This window comes from Dreissena polymorpha, chromosome 1, assembly GCF_020536995.1.
Source record: "Dreissena polymorpha isolate Duluth1 chromosome 1, UMN_Dpol_1.0, whole genome shotgun sequence".
Classification (NCBI taxonomy): Eukaryota; Metazoa; Mollusca; class Bivalvia; order Myida; family Dreissenidae; genus Dreissena; species Dreissena polymorpha.
This window is the reverse complement of record NC_068355.1, coordinates 102,178,019-102,205,301: the sequence shown is the minus strand read 5'-3', so window position 1 is coordinate 102,205,301 and position 27,283 is coordinate 102,178,019. Positions and strand designations below refer to the sequence as shown.

At 35.5% G+C, this 27,283-nt stretch overlaps 1 protein-coding gene across 3 annotated transcripts in view; it reads left to right on the top strand.

The window, feature by feature from the left end:
• LOC127865225 (malectin-A-like) overlaps positions 1-26,860 on the top strand; it is a 33,872-nt gene extending 7,012 nt beyond the window's left edge. Inside the window, exons 2-5 of one of the 3 annotated variants that reach the window (XR_008042519.1) lie at positions 3,250-3,432; positions 8,427-8,484; positions 16,544-17,293; positions 17,456-26,860. Coding sequence is in view for 1 of the 3 variants with exons in the window: in XM_052405231.1 (XP_052261191.1) it covers positions 3,250-3,432; positions 8,427-8,484; positions 16,544-16,767 (465 nt within the window). In the remaining 2 variants the exon portion in view is untranslated. Of the gene's footprint in view, positions 1-3,249; positions 3,433-8,426; positions 8,485-16,543 lie in introns of all 3 variants that reach the window. The other 2 variants (XR_008042520.1, XM_052405231.1) reach the window with 2 other exon arrangements.
• Positions 26,861-27,283: the final 423 nt, after the last annotated feature.

Genomic DNA, 27,283 nt, shown 5'->3' with positions numbered 1-27,283 from the left:
GCTCTTTAATATAGAACAATAGAAATGTGTTAAAAGTTGTAATATTCATTTAACTAATATATTTACAGGTATGTTTAGAATTTTTGTTTAATGCAAGTTTAATTCATAAGTTAGAAATCAAGCAATTATACATAAGTAAATTAATGCTAACATTCCCAATATCACAGGTCATATTAAAAACCCTATGAGCAATACGGAGATAGATGCAGTGAAGAGTCTTATAATTAAGGAGACACATTCATGTTAATACGGATTGCTAACACTATATAAACATGTGTATCCCAGTATAGGACGAAAAGCTGTTGGGCATACATTATTCTTTATGTTATGTTAAATGTAACATGTTTAATTTACTGTACATTGTAAATTAACTTTAGTTGTTCAATACATTAAACAGATATTTTGTGACAAACCATGCCTACAGTATACTAGAAACCCTTTTCCCTTTTTGTCTTGACTTTCTTTCAAATTTTGATCCATTTAGTTTTATTTCATATATAAAAAATGCACATATTAGTGAACTAAATTAGTTTTAAACTCAACATTTTGAAGCAAAGGATTCTACTTGCCGCATTGTGTGTGTGTGGTAGATCTTTCAAACTACATTTTCAAAATGTTTTTCCCACTTAAAAAATAAACATACCACAGGGGAGATTTGGTATTTAAAATAGTATAAAGGAGTTTCTGGTAAATAACCTGAATTTCACGTTTATACATTTATTAATTAATGCATTGAAAATGTCTGTTAAGGGTTAAGCTTAAAGATCACTTTTGCAAAAATACGTAGAAAAATGTCTCTGCTCAATAAAATGTTTGGATGGAGCTATTGTTCTTAAACTTTAATGTTTGCAGCTCACATGCAGACCTAGCTTGTGATTGCTTTTGGGATCAGTTTTGCATTCGTTTACATATTGCTACAAGATAAAGGTTTGAAATGAGAATCACATTCAAAATGGTTAACAACAATGATTCATTTGCTCTACTAATTTTTTATGCCCCCAGTAGGGACGCATATAGCAGTTGAACTGTCCGTCAGTACGTTCGTCTGTGTGTCAGTCTGTGCGTCCGTCCAAAAACTTTAAAATTGGCTGTAACTTTTGCAATATTGAAGATAGCAACTTGATATTTGGCATGCATGTGTATCGCATGAAGCTTCACATTTTGAGTGGTGAAAAGTCAAGGTCAAGGACATCCTTCAAGGTCAAAAGTCAAAAACTACAATCCAAGGGAACTAATAAGCTTTAAAAGGGAGATAATTTCTAAACCTGCCAAATGATATATTGAAATTTTATTTCAAAGCGGCGCAGTAGGGGGCATTGTGTTTCTGACAAACTCATCTCTTGTTTCCTTGAATGTGGTCATTTTCATAGTTTACATTGCTTATAAGCTCTGGCTTTCATCGAAATGTCAATTTAAATGTAAGTGCTGCAACACTTCAACTTATGTGAGTAGGTAGCTTACATGAGGACATAGCTTGGGATTTCAAAATTAGTTAAATAAAATGACTTAAATGTTGAAACCTGAGCTGGGTGGCATTCCCATGTATCTTTTTTCTCAAATTAGCTTAATACACATGTAGCAGATTACGCTCATAATAGGTGTCAAACTGTTTTCACCTGATAGATTGGCCGATTAATATGATTTTTAGCTCGACTATTATATATGAAATATATATAGTGGAATTATCCTACTCACCCCGGCGTTGGCGTTTCCGTGAGCGTGTAAATGTTAAAGTTTGTGTACTACCCCAATTATTTTCATTGTCCCTTGACATATTGCTTTCATATTTTGCATACTTGTTGACCATCATGACCCCAACCTATAAACAAGAGCAGAAAACTGTATCAACCATTTTGACAGAATTATTGGCCCTTTTTTACTTTGAATATATATATGCATATTATTGATGAATCTATGTTAAAGTTTGCGTACTACCCCAAATATTTCCTATGTCCTTTGACATATTGCTTTTATATTTTGCATACTTGTTTACCAACATGACCCCAACCTATAAACAAGAGCAGACCACCGTATCAAGCATTTTGACAGATTTATGACCCCTTTTATACTTAAAATATGCATATTCTTGATAAATGATTAAATCTATGTTGTAGTTTGCGTACTACCCCAAATATTTCCTGTGTCCCTTGACATATTGCTTTCATATTTTGCATACTTATTTACCAACATGACCCCCAACCTATTTAAACAAGAGCAGACAACTGTATCAAGCATTTTGACAGAATTATGGCCCCTTTTATACTTAGATAATTGAACATTTTGCTTAAATTGCCATAACTTCTTTATTTATTATCAGATTTATTAATACTTTGACAAAACAACACTTACCTGAATACCAAAATGGATTCCACCAGAACAGTACCCCACGCCCCAACCAAGAATCCCTGCCCCCCCCCCACCTCCCCCCCCAAAAAAAAATCATTTTTCCTTTTTTTATTTTTGAAAGATCATCCAATAAATGACCACACCCCCCAAAAAATTATGTTTTTTTTCATTTTTAACCAGGTTTTCCGAAGGAAATTGGTTATTAGATTGGCGAATGCGGGCGGGCTGGCTGGCTGGCTGGCGGGCTGGCTGGCTGGCGGGCGGGCGGAACAAGCTTGTCCGGGCCATAACTTTGTCGTTCATTGTCAGATTTTAAAATCATTTGGCACATTTGTTCACCATCATTGGACGGTGTGTCGCGCGAAATAATTACGTCAATATCTCCAAGGTCAAGGTCACACTTTGAGTTCAAAGGTCAAAAATGGCCATAAATTAGCTTGTCCTGGCCATAACTATGTCATTCATTGTGAGATTTTAAAATCATTTGGCACATTTGTTCACCATCATGGGATGGTGTGTCGCACGAAAGAATCACGTCAATATCTCAAATGTCAAGGTCGCCAATACTAAAAATAGATTAAAAAAAAAAAAATTACAAATGGGGTTAATTTTTTTTGTTCATTTCAAAAGGTCAGTATGAGTTTTCTCCCTTTATCAGATTTTTTTTCACAATGAAAACCTGGTTTTGTGACAATTTTGTCCCTTGTTGATAGATTGTCTAATAAATTATTGAATATGAACAATTTCCCCATGATGGCTTAGGTTATACTGTCAAGCACTCGAATAGTCGAGCGCGCTGTCCTCTGACAGCTCTTGTTTTTGTACTAATTGCTTTTAAACAAGATATGGGCATAACTGTTTAACAAGCAGTTCATAATAATTATTTTCTTGTGAATTTTTCAGGTATTTGATGTTGTCCTAAATGGCGATCATATAGTGGTTCATGAGCTAGACATTTTTGGAAAAGTAGGCAAAGGGGTTGCCCACGATGAAGTAGTGCCTTTTGAGATCAGCGATGGCAAATGCAAGGTCAATGGTGAAACGTCTGATATCCAAGACGGAATATTAACGGTGGAGTTTGTTAAGGTAGGTAATGAATTCAATCAATTTTAAAACCTTTTTTTAGCTCACCTGAGCATGTTGTGCTCATGATGAGCTTTTGTGATCGCTTTTTGTCCGTTGTGGGTTGTGCGGCGTTAACATTTGCCTTGTTAACTCTCTAGAGGCCACATATATTGTCCAATCTTCATGAAAATTGATGAGTTCGAAAATGGTTACGTTTGCTTGAAAAACTTTGCTGCCGAGGGGCGGGGCATTTTTCCTTATATGGCTATAGTAAAATCTTGTTAACACTCTAGAGGCCACAGTTATTGTCTGATTATCATGAAACTCTGTCAGACAATTCATCCCAATAATATCTTGGGCAAGTTCAAAAATGATGCCGGTTGGTTGAAAAACATGGCCACCACCGGGGCAAGGCTATTTTCCTTATATGGCTATAGTAAAACCTTTTTAACACTCTAGAGGTCACATTTATTTTCCGATCATCATGAAACTTGGTCAGAAGATTTGTCACAATGACATCTTGGATGAGTTCGAAAATTGTTTTGGATGCTTTAAAAACATGGCCACCAGGGGCGGGCATTTTTCCTTTTATGGCTATAGTAAAACCTTGTTAACACTCTAGAGGCCACATTTATTGTCCAATCTTCATGAAATTTGGTCAGAAGATTGGTCTCAATGAAATATTGGATTAGTTCGAAACTAATTTTGTTTGCTTGAAAAAAATGGCTTCCAAGGGGCAGGGCGTTTTTCCTTATATGGCTATAGTAAAATCTTGTTTACACTCTGGAGGCCACATTTACTGTCCGATCTTAATGAAACTTGGTCAGAAGATTCATCCCGATAATATCTTGGAAGAGTTAAAAAATGATGCCGGTTGGTTGAAAAAACATGGCTGCTAGGGAGCAGGGCATTTTTCATTATATGCTATAGTAAAACCTTGTTAACACTCTAGAGACCACATTTATTTTCCGATCTTCGTGAAACTTTGTCAGAAGATTTGTCCCAATAATATCTTGTTATCTCAGGTGAGGGACTTTGGGCCTTTCAGGCCCTCTTGTTTTTTAAGGCAAATAACTTTCTGAAAGGGTATAAAAGAATTTAAAATGTTCCAAATTACACTGTCAGAGGGGGTAATCACGTGATTATCAAGATGGCGACGTCCATGCCAAGACAGGTATTTTTCGCCGTTTCATACCCTTTATTAATAGCGTTATTTTTTAAAAATCCGCCCACTTTCCAGCCATATTGGCAAGAAAGTTACTGGCATTATTTTATAGTAATATTCGCTCTATATCTCCACTTTACTTGGTGCGAAATTTCTTAGCAGAATGACCTAATTAGGGCTCCACTAAGAAAATTTGCGCGGAGTAAAGTCGAGATATAAAGCGAATTTAAATACGAAATAAACGCTTTCCACTTTTTTACTGATTTGGCTGGAAAGTGAGCGTCGTTTAAAAAGTAAACAAGAGTAATAAAGGGTATAAAACGGCGAAAAATAACTGTCTCGGTATGGACGTCGCCATCTTTTTTTCTTTTTCATCTTGATTATCACGTGATTACCCCCTCTGACTGTACATGCAACTTCAATATGACAATCTTCGCTTTTAGGTAGAGTTCAATAATCCAATAAAAGGTGGTTGGTACTGTCTTTTTTTATGCCCCGGTCATGAAGCTGCTTATTTTGAGTTGTGAAAGGTCAGCCTTCAAGGTCAAAAGTTAAAAAATACAATCCAATTGAAGTAATAAGCTTTAAAAGGGAGATAATTTCTAAACCTGCCAAATGATATATTGAAATTTTATTTCAAAGCGGCACAGTAGGGGGCATTGTGTTTCTGACAAACACATCTCTTGTTTTTCCATAATCTTCCATTCCTGACATAAGTCCATATAAAAACGTTATGTAGCGTTAAAGATTGCTGCATACACCTGCTGTTGGATTGAATGGCATGTGTAATCTACATGTATGACGAAAACAGCTTGCACATGTGTTATAATCGTTGCATGTCAGTGTTAAATTTCTATTTTTAAGTGGTTGACTTTGTTTCAAAAAGGTATACATGAATTTCAGGATTACCTGTCATTGTTATTTACATTTGTACCTGGTATTTTATGTTTAGAGAAAATAGAACGAGTTGCTTCGATCAACAATTGACATTTGTTATTTTTAATGAATGAAATCTTGGCGATGTCCGCGGGCGGGCAGGCTGGCGGATGGAACAAGCTTGTCTGGGCCATAACTTTGTTGTTCATTGTCAGATTTTAAAATCAATTGGCTTATTTGTTCACCATCATTAGACGGTGTGTCGCGCGAAAAAAATTACGTCGATATCTCCAAGGTCAAGGTCACAATTTGAGTTTGAAGGTCAAAAATGGCCATAAATGTGCTTGTCTGGGCCATAACTTTGTCGTTCATTGTCAGATTTTAAAATCATGTGGCACATTTGTTCACCATCATTAGACGGTGTGTCGCGCGAAAGAATTACGTCAATGTCTCCGAGGTCAAGGTCACAATTTGAGTTTGAAGGTAAAATGGCCATAAATGAGCTTGTCAGGGCCATTACTTTGTGATTCATTGTGAGATTTCAAAATCATTTGGCACATTTGTTCACCATTATTGGACGGTGTGTCACGCGAAAGAATTACGTCAATATCTCCAAGGTCAAGGTCGCTACAACTAAAAATATATTGATTTTGAAACAACTATGTAACTATGAACAATCACTAACAATGCACATTTTGATTTTTAGCACAGGTGGTTAGCGTGTGGCTATGATATTAATTAGTGAAAACATCATTTTGAATGATAAATAATCATATTATAACGAAAAATTAACTTTTCTGAAAAAAAATATTTCACTATCAAATATATTTATATATATATTTGATAGTGAAAATTTTTTTTTTTCAGAAAAGTTAATTTTTTGTTATAATATGATTATTTATCATTCAAAATGATGTTTTCACTAATTAATAGCATAGCCACACGCTAACCACCTGTGATTTTGAGTTGTCTTTCTTTATCAGACTTTTTTTTCTAATTGAAATCAAGGTCAATTTTACTCAAGGGGGTTAATAATACACATTTTGAATTGTCTCCCTTTATCAGACTTTTTTCAACTGAAAACCTGGTTTTGTGACAATTTTGTCCCTTGTTAGAAAATATTTTGAACTGTTGATATCAAAAGTAATTCAGTCAGATAGTATACCTCTGTCATTTAATTTTTTATTTTCTGTACCTAGACTTTTGAAAAAATTGCATACATTTGTGCTTATGAAATGCTTAAAACATTTTCGTCAAGATCTATTTTTAATGGATTTTTTATATCATTATCCCCACGCTTTTTGAAAAAAAGGTGGGGATATTGTGGTTATCTCCGCCGTCCGTCCGTCCGTCCGTCTGTCCGTCCGTCCTGGCCACTATCTCCTCCTACACTAAAAGCACTAGAACCTTGAAACTTACACACATGGTAGCTATGAGCATATGTGCGACCCTGCACTATTTGGAATTTTGATCTGACCCCTGGGTCAAAAGTTATAGCGGTTGGGGTGGGGCCGCGTCAGAAATTTTCACTCATTTTTTTAGGTTATTTTACATTTACTTCTTTATTTCTACACCGATTCACTTCAAATTGATACTGGACCTCTCTTATGACAATACAGTCAATCTCAACCATGCATGGCCCCATTCCCAACCCTGGGGCGCCCCGCCCACATAGGCCACACCCACCAAAAATTTCCATTTACTATAATTTTTTCATTTCTACACGGATTCACTTCAAATTGATACTGAACTTTTGTTATGACATTAGGGTCAATCTCTACTATGCATGGCCCCAATCCCAACCCTGGGGCGCCCACCCACATAGGCCACACCCACCAAAAAATTCCATTTACTCTAATTTTTTCATTTCTACACAGATTCACTTCAAATTGATACTGAACTTCTCTTATGACATTAGGGTCAATCTCAACTATGCATGGCCCATAACCAACCCTGGGGCCCCGCCCACATAGACCATACCCACCCAAAATTGCCTTTACTATAATTTCTTCATTTCTACACCGATTCACTTCAAATTGATATTGAACTTCTCTTATGACAATACAGTCAATCTCAACTATGCATGGCCCCATTACCAACCCTGGGGCGCCCCGCCCACATAGACCACACCCACCCAAAATTGCCTTTTACTATAATTTCTTCATTTCTACACCGATTCACTTCAAATTGATACTGAACCTCTCTTATGACAATACGGTCAATCTCAACTATGCATGGCCCCATTACCAACCCTGGGGCCCCGCCCACATAGACCACACCCGCCCAAAATTGCCTTTTACTATAATTTCTTCATTTCTACACCGATTCACTTCAAATTGATACTGAACTTCTCTTATGACAATACGGTCAATCTCAACTATGCATGGCACAATTACCAACCCTGGGGCGCCCTGCCCACATATGTCACACCCACCCAAAATTGCCTTTTACTATAACTTCTTCATTTCTACACCAATTCACTTCTAATTGATGATGAACTTCTCTTATGACAATATGGTCAATCTCAGCTATGCATGGCCCCATTACCAACCCTGGGGCACACCTAGGTCAAACATTCGGCGTGGGGATACGCGTCGGCCTCTGCCGCGCCATTTCTAGTTATTATATGGGATGATAGGAAATAAATTAATGCGAAAAGTGGTAAGAATAAAGTAAATAATAGTTGACATGATAGACCAGTCATTCTGTGTTATTATTTTGCTAATCACCTGCTGTTAAATGTTTGTTACGGAGTGTTTCAATATTGCAATGATTCATACTTAACAATTTAAAAAAGTTTTAATATATTTTTCTCTTACACAAACATAGCCATTTTTAGGAAATGTAAAGGTACAATTAAAATTCAAAATTTTAAATTTCAAATTTTAAGTTTTCTAATGTAAACAATTTTTAATAATTTAATACAGTGAAAACAAACAATGACTAGAATGCATTTAGATTTTCCATATTTCAGGGAGAGTTAGACAATCCAAAGATAAATGCCATGTACATAATGCGTGGAACCATCGAAGGTAAATCTTTAAAATTGTATTCTTGCATATATTTTCCCTGCCAAGTTGTTTTTGTATGATGGAACTTTTTAGGGTTATATCTCAGAATACTGATACGATACAAATTTTGAATCTTCTTTAGTCTTTAGAAATTAATAGGAAGAAGTGCAATTCACAAGAGCCATAACCCTGCACTCCTTAACTAAGAGTAATTGCCTATCGTAGTTCTTTTATGATGTAAACATTCATGCTATATCCCAGAAACACCACAAGATGTCAAAATGAAACTTCATGGGTGTGCAGATAATAATTAGGAGAATTGCAATTCATAAAAACAATTACAGTACACTTTATAATTATTACGTATTAAGTCTTACCCTAAACTTAATGATTAAAGACAAATCCAAATATTTGGAACTACTGCATTTCCCCCCAGCCCCTTTTTGACCATGGAACGTAATTGGTTGACCCCACACATTTTTAGCTCGGCTGTTTTCGGAGAAAACCCAAGGTTTTGTCATAGCCAGCTTGTTGTGCTGTCCGCTGGCGTCGAGCTAAAACCTTAACATTGGCTCTAAAATCAAAGTTCTTCAAACTGCAACTTTGAAACTTATTATGCCCCCCTTCGAAGAAGAGGGGGTATATTGCTTTGCTCATGTCGGTCGGTCTGTCCACCAGGTGGTTGTCAGACAATAACTCAAGAGCGCTTGGGCCTAGGATCATGAAACTTTATAGGTACATTGATCATGACTCGCAGATGACCCCTATTGATTTTGAGGTCACTAGGTCAAAGGTCAAGGTCACGGTGACCCGAAATAGTAAAATGGTTTTTTAATGATAACTCAAGAACGCATACGCCTAGGATCATGAAACTTCATGGGTAGATTGATCATGACTCGCAGATGACCCCTTTTGATTTTGAGGTCACTAGGTCAAAGGTCAAGGTCACGGTGACCCGAAATAGTAAAATGGTTTCCGGATGATAACTCAAGAATGCATACGCCTAGGATCATGAAACTTCATGGGTAGATTGATCATGACTCGCAGATGACCCCTATTGATTTTGAGGTCACTAGGTCAAAGTTCAAGGTCACGGTGACCCGAAATAGTAAAATGGTTTTCGGATGATAACTCAAAAACGCATATGCCTAGGATCATGAAACTTCACAGGTAGATTGATCATGTCTCGCAGATGACACCTATTGATTTTGAGGTCACAAGGTCAAAGGTCAAGGTCACGGTGACCCGAAATAGTAAAATGATTTTCGGTTGATAACCTCAAGAACGCTTTTGCCTAGGATCATGCCACGTCATACGTACATTGATCGTGACTCACAGATGACCCCTATTGATTTTCAGGTCACTAGGTCAAAGGTCAAGGTCACAGTGACAAAAAACGTATTCACACAATGGCTGCCACTACAATGGACAGCCCATATGGGGGGCATGCATGTTTTACAAACAAACCTTGTTCATATGTAGATGCACCTTGATGAGTTCTGCATGCCACACCCATTTTGGGTCTCTAGATCAAAGGTCAAGGGCACTGTGACCTCTTAAAAAAATAATCTGACAAGCTTTCATTTATCATGCTCCCCCAAAATTTATTTTGGGGTGAGAATATAGTCGCCGCTTCGTCTGTCCGTGTGTGCGTCTTTCTGTCCGTCTGTGCACAATTTTTGTCCGGGCTATTTATCAGCAACTAATGACCGGAATTCAATGAAACTTTATGTATGGGAAGCTTCACTACCAAGAGGAGATGTGCGGGTTCTGGTGGGATGATTTTTCACAGAGTTATGGCCCTTTGAAATTTTCTATAAAAAATTCTTGTCCCCCCAACTACAGTGCCCTCAAGACGTTTCCTTTTATTAACCAGGTTTTCCGAAGGAAAAAACTGGTTATTAGATTGGCGAATGCAGGCGGGCTGGCTGGCGGGCGGGCGGAACAAGCTTGTCCGGGCAATAACTATGTCGTTCATTGTCAGATTTTAAAATCATTTGGCACATTTGTTCACCATCATTGGACGGTGTGTCGCGCGAAATAATTACACTGCAACTCCAATATATTACGGTCCGTTATATTGCGTTGTCCAATATATCGCGAATCGGCTATGGCTCCCAAAAATCTGACGAGCATAATCCTTAAATAAAATGTTTTTATCTGAGAATTTGATGCATTAAAATCCGTTTCAAGCAAGTATTTTTCCCTTTTTTTCATCAACTTTAATCCAACAGTCATTGTCCAGTTTTGACCAGATTGTTTGCTTACATTGTACATCACATTAACACCTGTGTACTGCGATAAACAAAAGACCCATTTGTCAAACATGACAGGTCATTTCGGGTGTTACAATTCTCTATTGAATTTGCTTTGAACTGCCGAAACGCACCAGTGCACACATGAAGGTGTAAACAATTATAACAGTAAATGTCACAAGTCAATACTGACCTATCTCAACAATCTGTGTGCGTTAGATACAGTATACAATATAGATCAGTTAGTCACAATGCTCTACTATTAAACCCCATGCTGTGCATGCTTTTCATGAGAAATGAATGACGTCATTTTGTACATGGGTCTAATTTGTGCATGCTTTCTTGAACAATAAAACTCGGCAATCTTTTTCGGATTAAAAATTTAATTATACGCATTTGAAAATACTCACATGGAATAATGTTTTGTGTTATACCAATGAATGACATATGGATATATAGCGTGTTTTGAGATTGCATAATGATGCTAATGTATACATATACATGCATACACAAACTGACAATTTATATCGCGCGCCGGATATATCACGGTCGCGATCTTTGGACCCCTTCAACCGCGATATATTGGAGTTGCAGTGTATCTCCAAGGTCAAGGTCACACTTTGAGTTCAAAGGTCAAAAATGGCCATAAATGAGCTTGTCCTGGCCATAACTATGTCATTCATTGTGAGATTTTAAAATTATTTGGCACATTTGTTCACCATCATGGGACGGTGTGTGGCACGAAAGAATCACGTCAATATCTCCATTGTCAAGGTCGCCGCGACTAAAAATAGATTTTTTTTAAAAGCAAACTTACAAAGGGGGTTAATTTTGTTTGTTCATTTCAAAAGTTCAGTTTGAGTTTTCTCCCTTTATCAGATTTTTTTTTCACAATGAAAACCTGGTTTTGTGACAATTTTGTCCCTTGTCTGAATATATAGTGCAATATTGTGACAAAAAAAATTTTTTGGGAGCATCACCCGTCTCTGACAGTTTCTTGTTCAAAACGGCACCCGCAGCCGAGCGTTGGCACCCGTTATGCGGTGCTCTTGTAATATATCACTGTTAATTGACATGAACAATACAGTTAGTTGTTTCTTTTATGGTAGAGTTTGCATTCCCCGGTCCATAATCACTCTTTAAGTCAAGTTTTTTAATGGTTTTAAATTAAAGGTTTGATTTATAAAGCAATTCAATTCAAACATGGCATTTTTAGCTCACCTGTCATGAAGTGACATGGTGAGCTTATGTGACCGTGTGATGTCCGGCATCCGTTGTGTGTGCGCGTGTGCGTCCTTCAACAATTTGTTTGTGTAGACAGTAGGGGGCAAAGTTTTCATCCAATCTTTATGAAATTTGGTCAGAATGTTTATCTTGATGAAATCTGGGTTGGGATTGTATTTGGGTCATCTGGGGTCAAAAACTAGGTCACTAGGTAAAAAACTAGGTCACATAATAGGTAAAATAATAGAAAAACCTTGTGTAGACAATAGAGGTTGCAGTTTTCATCCAATTTTTATGAAATTTGGTCAGAATGTTTATCTTGATGAAATCTGGGTTGGGATTGTATTTGGGTCATCTGGGGTCAAAAACTAGGTCAAAAACTAGGTCAAATAATAGAAAAACCTTGTGTAGACAGTAGAGGTCACAGTTTTCATCCAATCTTTATGAAATTTGGTCAGAATGTTTATCTCGATGAAATCTGTGTTGGGATTGTATTTGGGTCATCTGGGGTCAAAAACTAGGTCAAATAATAGAAAAACCTTGTGTAGACAATAGAGGTCACAGTTTTCATCCAATCTTTATGAAATTTGGTCAGAATGTTTATCTTGATAAAATCTGGGTTGGGATTGTATTTGGGTCATCTGGTGTCAAAAACTAGGTCACTAGGTCAAAAACTAGGTCAAATAATAGAAAAACCTTGTGTAGACAGTAGAGGTCACAGTTTTCATCCAATCTTTATGAAATTTGGTCAGAATTTTTATCTCGATGAAATCTGTGTTGGGATTGTATTTGGGTCATCTGGGGTCAAAAACTAGGTCAAATAATAGAAAAACCTTGTGTAGACAATAGAGGTCACAGTTTTCATCCAATCTTTATGAAATTTGGTCAGAATGTTTATCTTGATGAAATCTGGGTTGGGATTGTATTTGGGTCATCTGAGGTCAGAAACTAGGTCACTAGGTCAAATAATAGAAAAACCATCAACAATTTGTTTGTGTAGACAGTAGAGGTCACAGTTTTCATCCAATCTTTATGAAATTTGGTCAGAATGTTTATCTTGATGAAATCTGGGTTGGGATCGTATTTGGGTCATCGGGGGTCAAAAACTAGGTCACTAGGTAAAAAACTAGGTCACTAGGTCAAATAATAGAATAACCTTGTATAGACAATAGAGTTCACAGTTTCCATCCAATCTTTATGAAATTTGGTCAGAATGTTTATGTTGATGAAATCTGGGTTGGGATTGTATTTGGGTCATCTGGGGTCAAATAATAGAAAAACCTTGTGTAGACAATAGAGGTCACAGTTTTCATCTGATCTTTATGAAATTTGGTCAGAATGTATATCTTGATGAAATCTGGGTTTGGATTGTATTTGGTTAGTCAGGTGAGCGATTTAGGGCCATCATGGCCCTCTTGTTTGAATGTCAAGATTGGGACATTTTTTTACTATTGTCAGGACATTTGATCTTGTTGCATTATGACCACCCGAAAATACTGATAACACAATACCTGCAAACTACTAACAGGTACATTTTTATACCCCCACAAACGAAGTTAAGGGGGGTATATAGGAGTGAGCTTGTCCGTGGGTCGGTTGGTCTGTCGGTCCAAGTCAAGTGTCCGCTCTCTAATTCAACTTCTTTTCATCCGATCTTAACCAAACTTGGTCAGATGTTGTATGTAGATGATGTTAATGTCAAGTTCGAATATGGGTCATGCCGGATCAAAAACTAGGTCACGGGGTCACTTAGTGCGTTTTAAACATTAAGCATGGTGTCTGCTCTCTAATTCAAGTAGTTTTCATCCGCGCTTCACCAAACTTGGTCAGATGTTGTATCTTGATAATTTCTAGGCCAAGTTTGAACATGGGTCATGGCAGGTCAAAAAATAGGTCATGGGGTCACTTGGTGCGTTTTAAACATTGAGCATGGTGTCCCCTCTCTAATTCAAGTAGTTTTCATCCGATCTTCACCAAACTTGGTCAGAAGTTGTATCTAGATGATGTCTAGGTCATGTTTGAATATGGGTCATGCCGGGTCAAAAACTAGGTCATTGGGTCACTATGTGTGTTTATACATTCAGCATGTTGTCCGCTCTCTAATTCAAGTAGTTCTCATCCAATATCTTTACCAAACTTGGTAAGAAGTTTTATCGAGATGATCTCTATGCCAAGTTTGAACATGGGCTATGTTGGGTCAAAAACTAGGTCACGGGGTCACTTGGTACATTTTTTAACATTTAGCATGTTGTCCGCTCTCTAATTCAAGTAGTTTTCATCCTATCTTCACCAAAGTTTGTCAGAAGTTTTATCTAGATGATCTTAAGGCCAAGTTTGAACATGGGCCATGCAAGATTAAAAAATAGGTAACGGGTCACGTAGTACATTTTATTTTTATCTATTGTGGCTGATATAAACTTTGAACATGTAAAGAATTTTACAAATGTTAGCTATTTTGTTTAGAAGTTAACCTGGAGGTGCAAATGTGCTGTTCATCTTAAAAAATATATGAGATATACCTTAATTTGACATCCAATCCTGTCAGGGTATTTAAAATGAATGTCAGTGTTTAATTTATTTGAATTAAATATCAGTTGATATTTACAATGTTGTGCACACATCGTGCATGTGTTCTTATTTTTTTAAAGTGACAAATTGACAAGAAAATTATAATTTTGATTGAGTGCAACAAAAATCTGGCGGATTTGATTGTTAATTTCTTTGGAATAGCAATTTCGAAGTTGACACACATCACTGGCTCTTTTAAGGCAGTATGATAAAATTAGGTCTGAAATTAAATTTGTCATAAAACCTTTAAGATGAAAGACAGGGCCCTGCCCCAGATCAATGTCTCCCATTTAAGTGTACATGTATGTATTTTGAGGATCAAACTAAGGGATAAATTAAGCTAATATATACATGTAGGTCTAGATACATGTATAAGGGCAAACTAGAAGAATATTGATAAAAATAGCTGGACATAACATCTAAAAAACATATGGACCCATGTGTTTTTCCACATGTTACATTTTAAAACATTTTTTTGTTCAAATCTGTCACTTGCTAGAAATGCATGGCTAATCGGTTCATTTGTGCCATATTATGAAATTACGAAGGCTATAGTGTAATATTTTCCTAAAACGCTGTACAGGTACGTGCATAACTGTGTAACAGCAGAGCTGTACATATTTGTACTGGTAACACTTGGTGGACATTAAAATGTATTTTAAAAAATGCTTATGACAACTGTTTAATTAAAAATCAATTGTCTGTATAAATTGTAAATCTTCACACCATGTAGGTAATTGTGACATGTTTATTATGTGCCATGACAGAATGATTTATGTCATGCTCAGACACACATTGTTGAAGGGTTTTCTACAGGTTAAATATAAGTTTTATTTAAATGACAAAATAATGTGTAACCTAAAAATCATCAGATGATAATCACTTTCATATATATATGTGCACCTTACTTTGGAATGGAACATATTAATAAAAATAACTTAATAAGGTTGAAAGCAAAATTTCAAAGTTTTATATTAGGCAAATCCACTGTTTAAAAGTGCAAATATGGCTTAAAATAATCATTGAGCTTGCAAAATAAAAGAAATATCCATTATATTATTATCACTATTTTAACTTGCATTAAAATTTAAATAGATATGTTATATTTCCATGCAATGTTTTCAGGGTATTTCCATATAGCTATTCATTTTAAGCTCACCTGAGCACAATGTGCTCTTGGTGAATGGTGAGCTTTTGTGATCGCAATTTGTCCATCATCTGTCGTGCGGCGTCAACATTTGCCTTGTTAACACTCTAGATGAAACATTTATTGTGCAATCCACATTTGATTTGGTCAGAAGATTTGTGCCAATAATATATTTGACGAGTTTAAAAATGGTTTCGATGGGTTGGAAAACATGGCCGCCAGGAAGCGGGGCCATTTTTCCTTATATTATAAGGAAAAATGACACCGCTCATATTGCTATAGTAAAACCTTGTTAACACTAAACGGGCCACATTTATTTTCTGATCATCATGAAACTCGGTCAGAAGATTTTTCCCAATGAAATCTTGGACGAGTTTAAAAATGGTTTTGATTTGGTTGAAAAATATGGCGGCCAGGGGACAAGGCATTATTTTTTCATAACCTAGCTGTGTATGGCTGTTGTAAAACCTTTTTAACACTCTAGAGGACACATTTATTATCTGAATTTCACGAAACTTGGTCTTAAGAATTTTCCCTATGATGTCTTGAACGAGGCCTAAAATGGTTTCCTTTGGGGGAAAAAAAATGGCTGCCAGTGGGCTGGCAATTTTTCCTAATATGGCTATACATGTATATGTAGTAGCCTTGTTAACACTCTAGAGGCCACATTTATTGTCCGATATTCATACTTTAAAGGTACTTTAAACTTTGATCAATGTTCTAACGTTCGAAAAATAGACTCCTGAAAATAAAGTCTCCTGCTTATGGTCAAATTTCCATTAATTTTTCAAATGGGATAATCTCCCATTATATGTGTATAAAATCCAAACCTTGATAACCTACCTTTGTGTGTCGATACATGTTCCTCATTACTTCCTATTTTCAGACGTGCCGAAGTTACCTCCCCTGCAAGGTGCAGACGCCATGGAGGAAGAGGAGGAGGAGGACGAGGAAGTGCTCAACGATTCCAAACAGAAACCCTCGCGCCGACCTTCAGGCCCCAAGGTCACTGACCCTTATTCTACAGATGATACCAGCACAATGCTCTTGCCTGTAATCATTGCTGTTGCTGCGTTTATTCCTTTATTGTATTGTTTATGCAAATTGTAACACCAGTTTTGTTAGTTGTATATTGTAATTTTTTACACAAACTTCATTCCATTAAGAAACATTGTTTTCCCAGTTTTTAATGTTTTTAAGTGTGTAGTCTGTTTGGTGTATTGTTTGGCACAAGACAGTATGTCTCAGAGTTTTATTAACAAAATTACTGAATGATACTTTAGGTCATTATGGTCATAATCAACAGGGAGAATAATATAATTACAGTTACAGTTACAATTACAGTTTGAAGGTGATAAAAGGTTCTAGATATGTGGTAATTAATAAGTTTTTTAACCAGGTTTTCCGAAGGAAAAAACTGGTTATTAGATTGGCGAATGCGGGCGGGCTGGCTGGCTGGCTGGCTGGCGGGCTGGCTGGCGGGCTGGCGGAACAAGCTTGTCCGGGCCATAACTATGTCGTTCATTGTCAGATTTTAAAATCATTTGGCACATTTGTTCACCATCATTGGACGGTGTGTCGCGCGAAATAATTACGTCTATATCTCCAAGGTCAAGGTCACACTTTGAGTTCAAAGGTCAAAAATGGCCATAAATGAGCTTGTCCGTGCCATAACTATGTCGTTCATTGTCAGATTTTAAAATCATTTGGCACATTTGTTCACCATCATTGGACGGTGTGTCTCGCGAAATAATTACGTCGATATCTCCAAGGTCAAGGTCACACTTTGAGTTCAAAGGTAAAAAATAGCCATAAATGAGCTTGTCTGGGCTATAACTATGTCATTCATTATGATATTTTAAAATCATTTGGCACATTTGTTCACCATCATGGGACGGTGTGTCGCACAAAAGAATCACGTCAATATCTCCAATGTCAAGGTCGCCACGACTAAAAATAGATTTATTTTAAAACAAACTTACAAAGGGTGTTAATTTTGTTTGTTCATTTAAAAAGTTCAGTTTGAGTTGTCTCCCTTTATCAGATTTTTTTTCACAATGAAAACCTGGTTTTGTGACAATTTTGTCCCTTGTTATTAATATTTTTTATATATATCTTGAGATGTTGTTAAAGAAAAATGAACACTTAAAGGTTCCAGACTTGGAAACAAATCTGCGACCAGTAGAAGTATTTTAAGGAATTGAAGACTATTGTGTAATAGATACTAACATGTATGATCTGTATAAATGGGTCGTATGACATATGCAGCCAAGATACCTGTAGATCAATCTCAGACTGAGTAATGCATAGTCTGGTCAGGAGGTACCCTGTTTGCTTATGACATCACATAAACTTGTAATAATATGTAGATGACAGGGTATTGCCTTAACAAGCCTTTGCAAATGTGCAGGCTGGCCTGTAGCAATGCTGGCTCTTATATGGTACAAGACCCATTTTTGCATAACCCAGGTCAAATATCATGTAGCATTTATATATTCTGCTTCCACAGCGCAGTATAATCTTTTTAAAATGAGATATTGTGAATATTATATTTTTTATGTTACTGTTAAAGTGATATTATGGGCATTTTTCACTGTTGAATTGAGCTGAAAAGAATTAATAGGTCAAGAGAATTAGTTAAAATGTGGTTACTGACCAATTATCTGCAACTCATCTTCCTACCAGTTGTTTATAAAAAGTATATATTATATTCGATATTTTACATGACTCACCCAGTCCTCTAAACCGAAATGATCCGTAAAACAAAATAGTGTCTTTGTGTCGTTTGAACGAATCTGCACTAAAACTAGATTTAGATTCAAATCGTAAATCGAATCATTTCTGTCATCAGTCGTCAAAACGAAAGTACGGTTGATATTCAAATGCATTATTTTAAGCTTGGCGTTTTCGGAGAAAACCCGATGTATTGTCATAGCCAGCTCGTCATCCACGTCGTGCTAAAACCTTAACATTTTGTTATGGTTTTGTACAGCTATTGGCTCTTAAATCAAATTGCTTCCACCTACAACTTAGAAACTTCATATGTGGATGCACCTTGATGAGTTCTACACACAACACCCATTTTTGGGTCACTAGGTCAAAGGTCAAGGTCAGTCAATGTGACCTTTAAAAAAAATCAATAAATTCTGACAAGCTTTCATTTATTCAAAAACTGCACCCGTAGCCAAGCCTGGCACCCGTTATGCGGTGATCTTGTTCTCTTTCCGGGATATTGTTTTAGTATGTTGATGCTGCATTAACAAATATAAGTGTATATGAAGTGAAAACACCAAAAATAAACAACGGTTGCGATAGACACCTATTAATTGTAAGATGCCCATAATATCACTTTAAACTTAATTTTTCTTATTTTGCTTATTGAAAATTTCATGCATTTTTGAAAAGTATTCAGTCAAACTAAATGATTTAAGCAATTAACTTCATGAATTTTCTTAACTAACTTAATCAATTGTATAATGGATATTAGTGTATTTTGAAATTTGTAAAGAATGTAAGATATTAAAGTTTTGTTCTTAAACTAAAATTATATTCTTGGTTACAATTTCAGTCTGAATATGGATATGTCTACACTAGCTGATCAAAACAGTCTTAGAACTTTTTGTTTTAAAACACATCTAATGATGAATAAAAAACAATAGAATACAAGTTCTTAGTATTACCTGAAACAAAAACGATGTTTTACACAATGGCGAGTAATGTTATGCCGTACAGCAGAAAATCCTCCATGTTCACAAAACCAATACTCTGTTTGTAATCCCCATTAATTTGTGCAGATTCATTCATACCACACAGATGTTTGTTCCAAGAATTACAAGTATACATGTGGGTTGTGGTGTTAACTTCCCTTTTAATGTATATCACTGAAGAAAACTATCTGATTTATGGTACTATAAAGGTTGTTAATTAATTTAAGTTGGCATTTCTTGGTCTTATTTGCATCTTGGTTTAAGATTACAAGATTAAAATGTTGACATTGAAACTGTATATAATGGTACACATTTTCATCCTATAAAGTTAGGTGTGATTTGGGCTAATTATTTTATCCAAACATCTGAACTTGTAAAATATCATCAGCTATATTGTCCAATGGATTGAATATGGCAATATACACACACATTATGACTGTGCAAGTTAAAAAAAAATCTTGCATACTTGAATATATTTTATGTGATATTGCTTGATTTTTAATGAAAAATAAATTAAAGTTAAAAAGAAGATTGATTTGTTAAGGATATTTCACACAAAAGCTTGGGGTATATGATTTCCTAAACAGGTATCAAAATAGTCACAACATTTACTGGTCTAGTATGTCATGTTGCCCAGGTTGAAACCATTCTTCTACCTGGGACAATATGAGCCGCATCGTCTAAGGACATATCCGAAAAGTGTTGCTATGCAGATATGGCATCCATATATTCTGATGAGCAGTTATTATGTACGCTAATGAGGACACAAAACCTTTCATGACTATATAGCAGACAGAAAACTTTCTGACCAGACTGAGCAAATATGCACATTGCCAACATAAGCACTTAAAAAGGCTATGGGTTTCTGTTGGTTTTTTAACAAAAAATACTCAAAAAAAAAATTCTATTTCAAATTGATTGAAACATTAATAATATTATTTTGGTTAAGAAGACATTACACACATTTCAATAAAAAATATCTTCTTTCAAACCATTATATAGATTCCAGTAAGCATTAATTGCAACTTAATTATTAAATCTTGTTATAGTGTTAGCATAGTGTTGACAAGGATATTTAAGTTAGTCTTTTTATGCCCCCTTTCAAAGAAAAGGGGGTATATAGTATTCGCACTGTCTGTCAGTCTGTCACACTTTTCGTGTCTGCTCTCTAATTCAAATAGTTTTCATCCGATCTTTACGAAACTTGGTCAGAAGTTGTATCTAGACAATATCTAGGTCAAGATCGAATATGGGTCATGCCCGGTAAAAAACTAGGACACGGGGTCGAAAAAAACAAATCCAAGGGAAGTAATAAGCTTGAAATGGACATAATTATCTGACCTGCCAAATGATATATTTTTGTTAAATAAATCAAAGCGGCGCAGTAGGCGGCATTGTGTTTCTGACAAACACATCGTGGTAAAAGGTCATCGTCATCTTTAAAGGTCTAAGGTCAAAAATACAAATCCAAGGGAAGTAATAAGCTTTAAAGGGAGATAATTATTCAATATTGAACATAGCAACTTGATATTTGGCATGCATGTGTATCTCATGGGGCTGCACATTTTGAGTGGTGAATCTACAGTCACGGTGATGACTTTTAATTATTTGCTACTAAAAATAGAGATTTGTTAAGAGACAATTATTTTCAAGGGAAGTAATTTATATAATTATAAATCTCAGATTAAATATTTCCTTACCAAGAATTTAAGTTCTTTTCACTGTTACTGCACAGATTTTTTATTTTTCGATTTTTTATAACTCAAATGATTGATTTGTCAAAGTTTTTTTTTTAAATGATATAATTATCAATTCTTTCCTGTACTAATTTGTGAATGGTAGGGTTCGTGACATACCTGTGGACTTATGTCCATAGATACATGATGAACTCTGGCTATGATCTTTTTGATAAACCACAGGCATTGGTTGTCAGTGACTTGGTCATTTTTTACTTTATACAGTTTCTACAGACCCCCCCCCCCCCCCCCCCCCCCCCCCCCCGGTTGGATTGGACAAAATCCAAGGGAAGTAATAAGCTTTAAAGGGAGATAATTTCTATACCTGCAAACTGATCAATAGAAATTTTATTTCAAATGGGCGCAGTAGGGGTCATTGTGTTCCTGATGAACACATCTCTTGTTTGTTCTAAAGTGAGTGCATTTGAAAGGCTAAGTTATACTACGACTAAAAGACATCAATGAATGCATGAAAGTAAGATTCTTTTCTGTACTCACTTGATTAAATTACAATCTGTTTCTAATTTGAGGTACACATGTAGTGGAATATTTAATCCATGCCGAAAGCTTAATGCATAGCTTTAGGTGGATATTCACATTTGTTTGCAAGGCATCTACATGCCTGCAATAAAGTCATGCTATGTTTTGTGGTCTCATTAACTGACAGGGTAGCCTTTGACCAGTCTGTATGTGCAGGCTTGTCTAGAGCTATGCTGGCTGCATCTGACATAGGACCCATTCTTGCACAATGTGGCTCAAATATCAGTATATGCCTCATTTGTAAATAAAAAGGTTTCTTTATAGTATGCTTTCGGTACCGCATCATTTATTTAGATATTTTCACCAGTTTAATAAAATTAATATAACATTTAGTTTACATTGCTGTTTTATGATATTTTGTTTTGTAAATCAAAAATCATATATAATATCATTGCAAAGCGGAAGTTAACTGGAAAGATTCGTTTTGTTAAATAATGCTTCTTATACAAGTTGTGTGAATCCTAGTCAATTAGATTTAATTAATTCACATTTTTTATATAAAAAAAATTGCATTTTCTTCTTTCCTAAAACATAATATATCCTTTAAGGGTTAAATATTTTTAACCGTGTAACCCTATAGGTAATAGTTGCTAATTGGTCTCGAAAAATGCATGTCTGTGTTCGATCATAGATAAACTGACCTTTTCTCAATTTTTGGGTATGAAACAAATGAATGAAATACAAGGTCAGAAACCCCTTTAATGGACCTTGTTAAGTATTGTTTAGGTATGTAAGTTTTTGTATTGCATTATGGAATCATGTATTAAGTCTGTTTATTTGTAAATGTATATTCAGTTTAACCAGTGTTATGTCAGTTTGTTTGCAGTTTGTTTGTAATGTTCCTAACTTATCATGAAACCTGTCTTAGTCAATTGATCATGGCTGGCAGATGACCCCTATTGATTTTCAGGTCACTAGGTCAAGGTCACAGTGACTTGAAACAGTAAAATGGTTTCCAGATGATAACTCCAGAATGCTTACGCCTAGGATCATGAAACTTCATAGGCACATTGATCATGGCTGGCAGATGACCCCTATTGATTTTCTGGTCACTAGGTCAAAGGTCAAGGTCACAGTGACTCGAAATAGTAAAATGGTTTCCGTATGATAACTCAAGAATGCTTATGCCTAGGATCATGAAACTTTATAGGTACATTAATCATAACCCCTATTGATTTTCAGTTCTCTAGGTCAAAGGTCAAGGTCACAGTCACTTGAAACAGTAAAATGGTTTCCGGATGATAACTCACGAATGCTTAGGGTTAGGATCAGGAAAGTTCATGTGACATTGCTCATGACAGACAGATGACCCCTATTGGTTTTCAGGACTCTAGGTCAAAGTTCAAGGTCACAGTGACCTGAAGCCACTACAACTGACAGCCCATTTGGGGGACATGCGTGTTTTACAAACAGCCCTTGTTATAATGCTCCCCCAAAATTTATTTTGGGGGGAGCATATAGTCGCCGCTTTGTGTGTGTTGTGCACAATTTTTGTCCGGGCTATTTCTCAGCAAGTAATGACCGGGATTCAATGAAACTTTATGGGAAGCTTCACTACCAAGAGGAGATGTGCATATTATCAGCGGTACTGGTTGGATGATTTTTCACAGAGTTATGGCCCTTTGAAATTTTCTATAAAAAAATTATTGTCCCCCCAACTTATTTTGCCTCAAGACCTTTCCTTTTATCTGAATATGTAGTGCAATATTGTGACAAAAAAACTTCAGGAGCATTACCGTCTCTGACGGTTTATTGTTTATATAATTGATCAAGTGACAAAAATAATTTGACAATCCTTCTAAATATTAATAGAATCAAATATGCAATTGTTTGCATGGGCTGTCAAATAATTTAGTCATATGGAAATATGTTACATATAAATGTATTCAAAATAAAATAGGCAAATCAAAATTAAACATTTTCATCACCAATTTCAGGTTGTAACATTTTGCCATCTGTTGTTTTTTTTATTAACTTTGAGCATTAAAAGCAGATAGTCATTCTTCACTTGGTTGCTAAAGCATTTTGTTTGATTCATTTCTGATTGTTTTTATGAGGTGTTGGTATATAGGTAAAAGTTTCTTTTAGTTTTCAATATTTATATAAATGTTTGTGTGGATTTCAGTAGAGTATCAGTTAGAATTTAAGATGGACTCTGCTGATCTTGGTTTCATGCATCTTCGTTATGTTTCATCTCAGATAACCCTTTGCATGCTGGGAAATTTGTCGTCTGCTAAAATGTCGTCTGCTGAATTTCTATAATTAGCATTTTCTTCGATTTTTTTAAAGAATACTATCAGAATAGCAAACAGTTTGGATCCTGATGAGAGGCCACGTTCTGTGGCGTCTCATCTGGATCCAAACTGTTTGCAAAGGCCTTCAAAATTCGGTTCCAGCACTGAAAGAGATAAGCATCTGAGACCTCTCAAGCCTAGGAGAACTTGTTAAAACTTGTTAAACAATAGTAGATTGAAAAATATCTGCTGAAGAAGTCATGTCTAAATTAATCAGACAACGCGTTCACAATTGAATTATACAATGTTATATAAGCTGATTAAATCTGATTGTGTGTACGTCTTGTTTGCGTTTTTAGAAGAAAAGTCTCGTTTTTACATTTAGTTTTAACAGCAAGAATAAACTCACAGCGTTTGAAATCAATTTCAACATAGAGCATCATTTGCACACAATGATAAGGACAAGAGTGCAGTTATATATGAACCTTTTATACTATTTTATTGCTATAGTTTCATAAAATAAGTGACATCAGTTAAAAGAATTTAAACATAAAAAAACAAATGGTCTCAAGTATAATTTTCAAATAACCCAAATATACAAGAAAAAATAGAACCAAATCTGAAAATAGAGTTGTTTGCATAGCAATTTCAGGATATGTTTGCAGGTCATGTTTGAATTGAAAGAATTTTCACTTAATCAATAATTGTCCCCTACCGGTGAAACCGGAGGGGACTAATGGTTTGCGCTCCGTGTGTCAGTCTGTCTGTCAGTCCGTCACACTTTTCTGGATCCTGCGATAACTTAAAAAGTTCTTCATATTTTTTCATGAAACTTGAAACATGGACAGATGGCAATATGGAGATTATGCAAGTCAATTCATTTTGTTCCTACATCAAAAATTGTGGTTGCTATGGCAACAAATGTAAAAAACAATAAAATCATTGACAATGGTGGAGTTTCACCGGTAGGGGACCATATTGCTTGGCAATCTCTTGTTATCTATCTATTTTTAATGAAATTTCATTCAGATGATTGCATTGCAGAATTCTTTTAGTTAATTGTTATGTGTTTGTCATGTTATATGATGTAAGATGATTAGTGTCTTTTGTATATGGAATGTAGTTGCACATTGCATTAGCTTAACAGATTTGTTTAATTTTACTATTATTATTTAAGAAATAATACTTGATTGTCCTAGTTTGTTGTCAACTTACCCACGACCAGAAGTTGAGATGCCTAAGAGTGCAAAGAGTGCGAATCAAGATTCCACACATCTTAACTTCAGGCCGTGGATAAGTGTACAACAAACTGTCATATAAACTTATTCTAACATAGCTTTTGACTTAAGCATTATCCTCATTTGAATCTTGGATGCTATGTACTATTTTTTTAGGAAGTACTGCCCATAAATGTTGCAATGGCTTTTTTTTCTATTATTTGCATACCCTCAGTTTTTATGCTCCCCCAACATTTTTGGGTGGAGCATATAGTCGCGGCTTCGTCTGTCTGTGTGTCCGTCCGTCCGTGCACAATTTTCGTGCAGCTATTTCTCAGCAATTAATGACCGGAATTCAATGAAACTTTATGGGAAGCTTCACTACCAACAGGAGATGTGCATATTATCAGCCGGTTATGGTCAGATGATTTTTCACAGAGTTTATTGAAATTTTCTATAAACTGTACATATAGTGCAATTCTTGTCCGCCCGACTACTGACTGGAATTCAATGAAGCCAATGGGAAGCTTAACTACCTTGAGGAGATGCGCATGTTATTTGTGGGTTCTGGTAAGATGATTTATTTTGAGAGTTATGGCCCTTTGAAATTTTGAAGTTGCTAAACCATCCATCGTATTATTATTTTGTCCAAAGTTATGCCCCTCAAGACGTTTCCTTTTATCTGAATATATAGTGCAATACTGTGGCCAAAAAAACTTTGGGGAGCATCATCCGTCTCCAAAGGTTTCTTGTATTATTAAGCCCCATTTATTGTGGAAAGCATAATTTGAATGGAAATTAATTACCTTAGTTGTAAGCTTGAACTGAAATAATTTCAACAAAAGCTAATGCTTTAAGTAAACATTTGACTGTTGCACAAGTAACAAAAACAAACAACTCTAACTTTCAAAACTGTGCAACGTTGAGTTTATCACAACACACTGTGCGTTGTTACAGGGTGTTCATAGCTTGAATTATTGAATTTTTAAGGCCTTTGGAAACTAGGTTAAATTTACGCAGTCGTTTATCTGCATGACTTTTTCGATAAAAATACAAATATCACACTTTGTTAAATGTATCGGCTCAATTGTTTGTTGAAACATGTTCTCGGAATGTATTAATGCCACTAATAATTATAAAGGTTATTGCAGATTGTATTTTCGGCTTTGTGTACACATGCTGTGTTAGAATATATGATTTTACATGAACGCTTGTTAAGTAGATTACTGTATGATTCATTCTTTTGACCGTACGTGTAAATGTTATACTTGAAACAATGTAAAGTGTTTGAAAGAAAAAAATGCTTAACGGGCATAGCTTTTCTGCTTCATTTGCTACAAAATTTATAAAACACATGGTTTTTAATTATTATTTTAAATAATTGTTCCTACATAATTTTCTTTTATCATGGAAATAAGTTTGTTTATGGAATGTGTATGGTTATTGGATCGTTATTGAATCATATTGTAAAGTTCATTAAAGTTCATTTTTCCAATTCGAGTTTAACAATAAATGTTTGACTTAAATAAGAAGGTTGTTTATCTTGTTACAGTAAATTTGAATATGTAAAAGTAATTGAGATGAGATGGTGAAACAAGATGACATGCATTCTTACAAAGTAATGACAGTTTATGGAACATTTTTTCATTTGTCACTTAAAAACAAAGTAAATCTTTTGTCATGCTCTTACATAAATAAAGTTCTATGCGATGCCTATCATAACCCTTGGTACATAGTAAAAGGGGGCTAAAGTAGAATGCCCAAAGGTATATGTCTGTCTGATTGTCCATTTGCATGTATGTTGACCATAAGTTGTGCAGAGGCATTCTACTACAGTACACGTTTCAACGTACACTAACATAACATGGAGGCTTTGTTCCACATGATGTGTAGTTATGCATGTGGGTTCAAAATTGCTAATGTTGTGCCCCCTTTTCAAGATATCCACTTATATGGTATTTTAACTGTTGTCAATGATTTTTGGAGCACTTTCGAAGAAACAGGTGAATATTTCCTTCCCATTGACCTGGTTTGTTTTATGTCTCAGAGTAAATTCTCAACTACATGGGGAGTCCAGATCTATTCTTTCCAATGGTTCATTAAAGTTTATATCAATTACCAGGGGAATGTTCTTAAGATTTACCTGGGTATAATCACTTGAAAAGAAGTGTTTTATTTGTTTGCTTTAATTT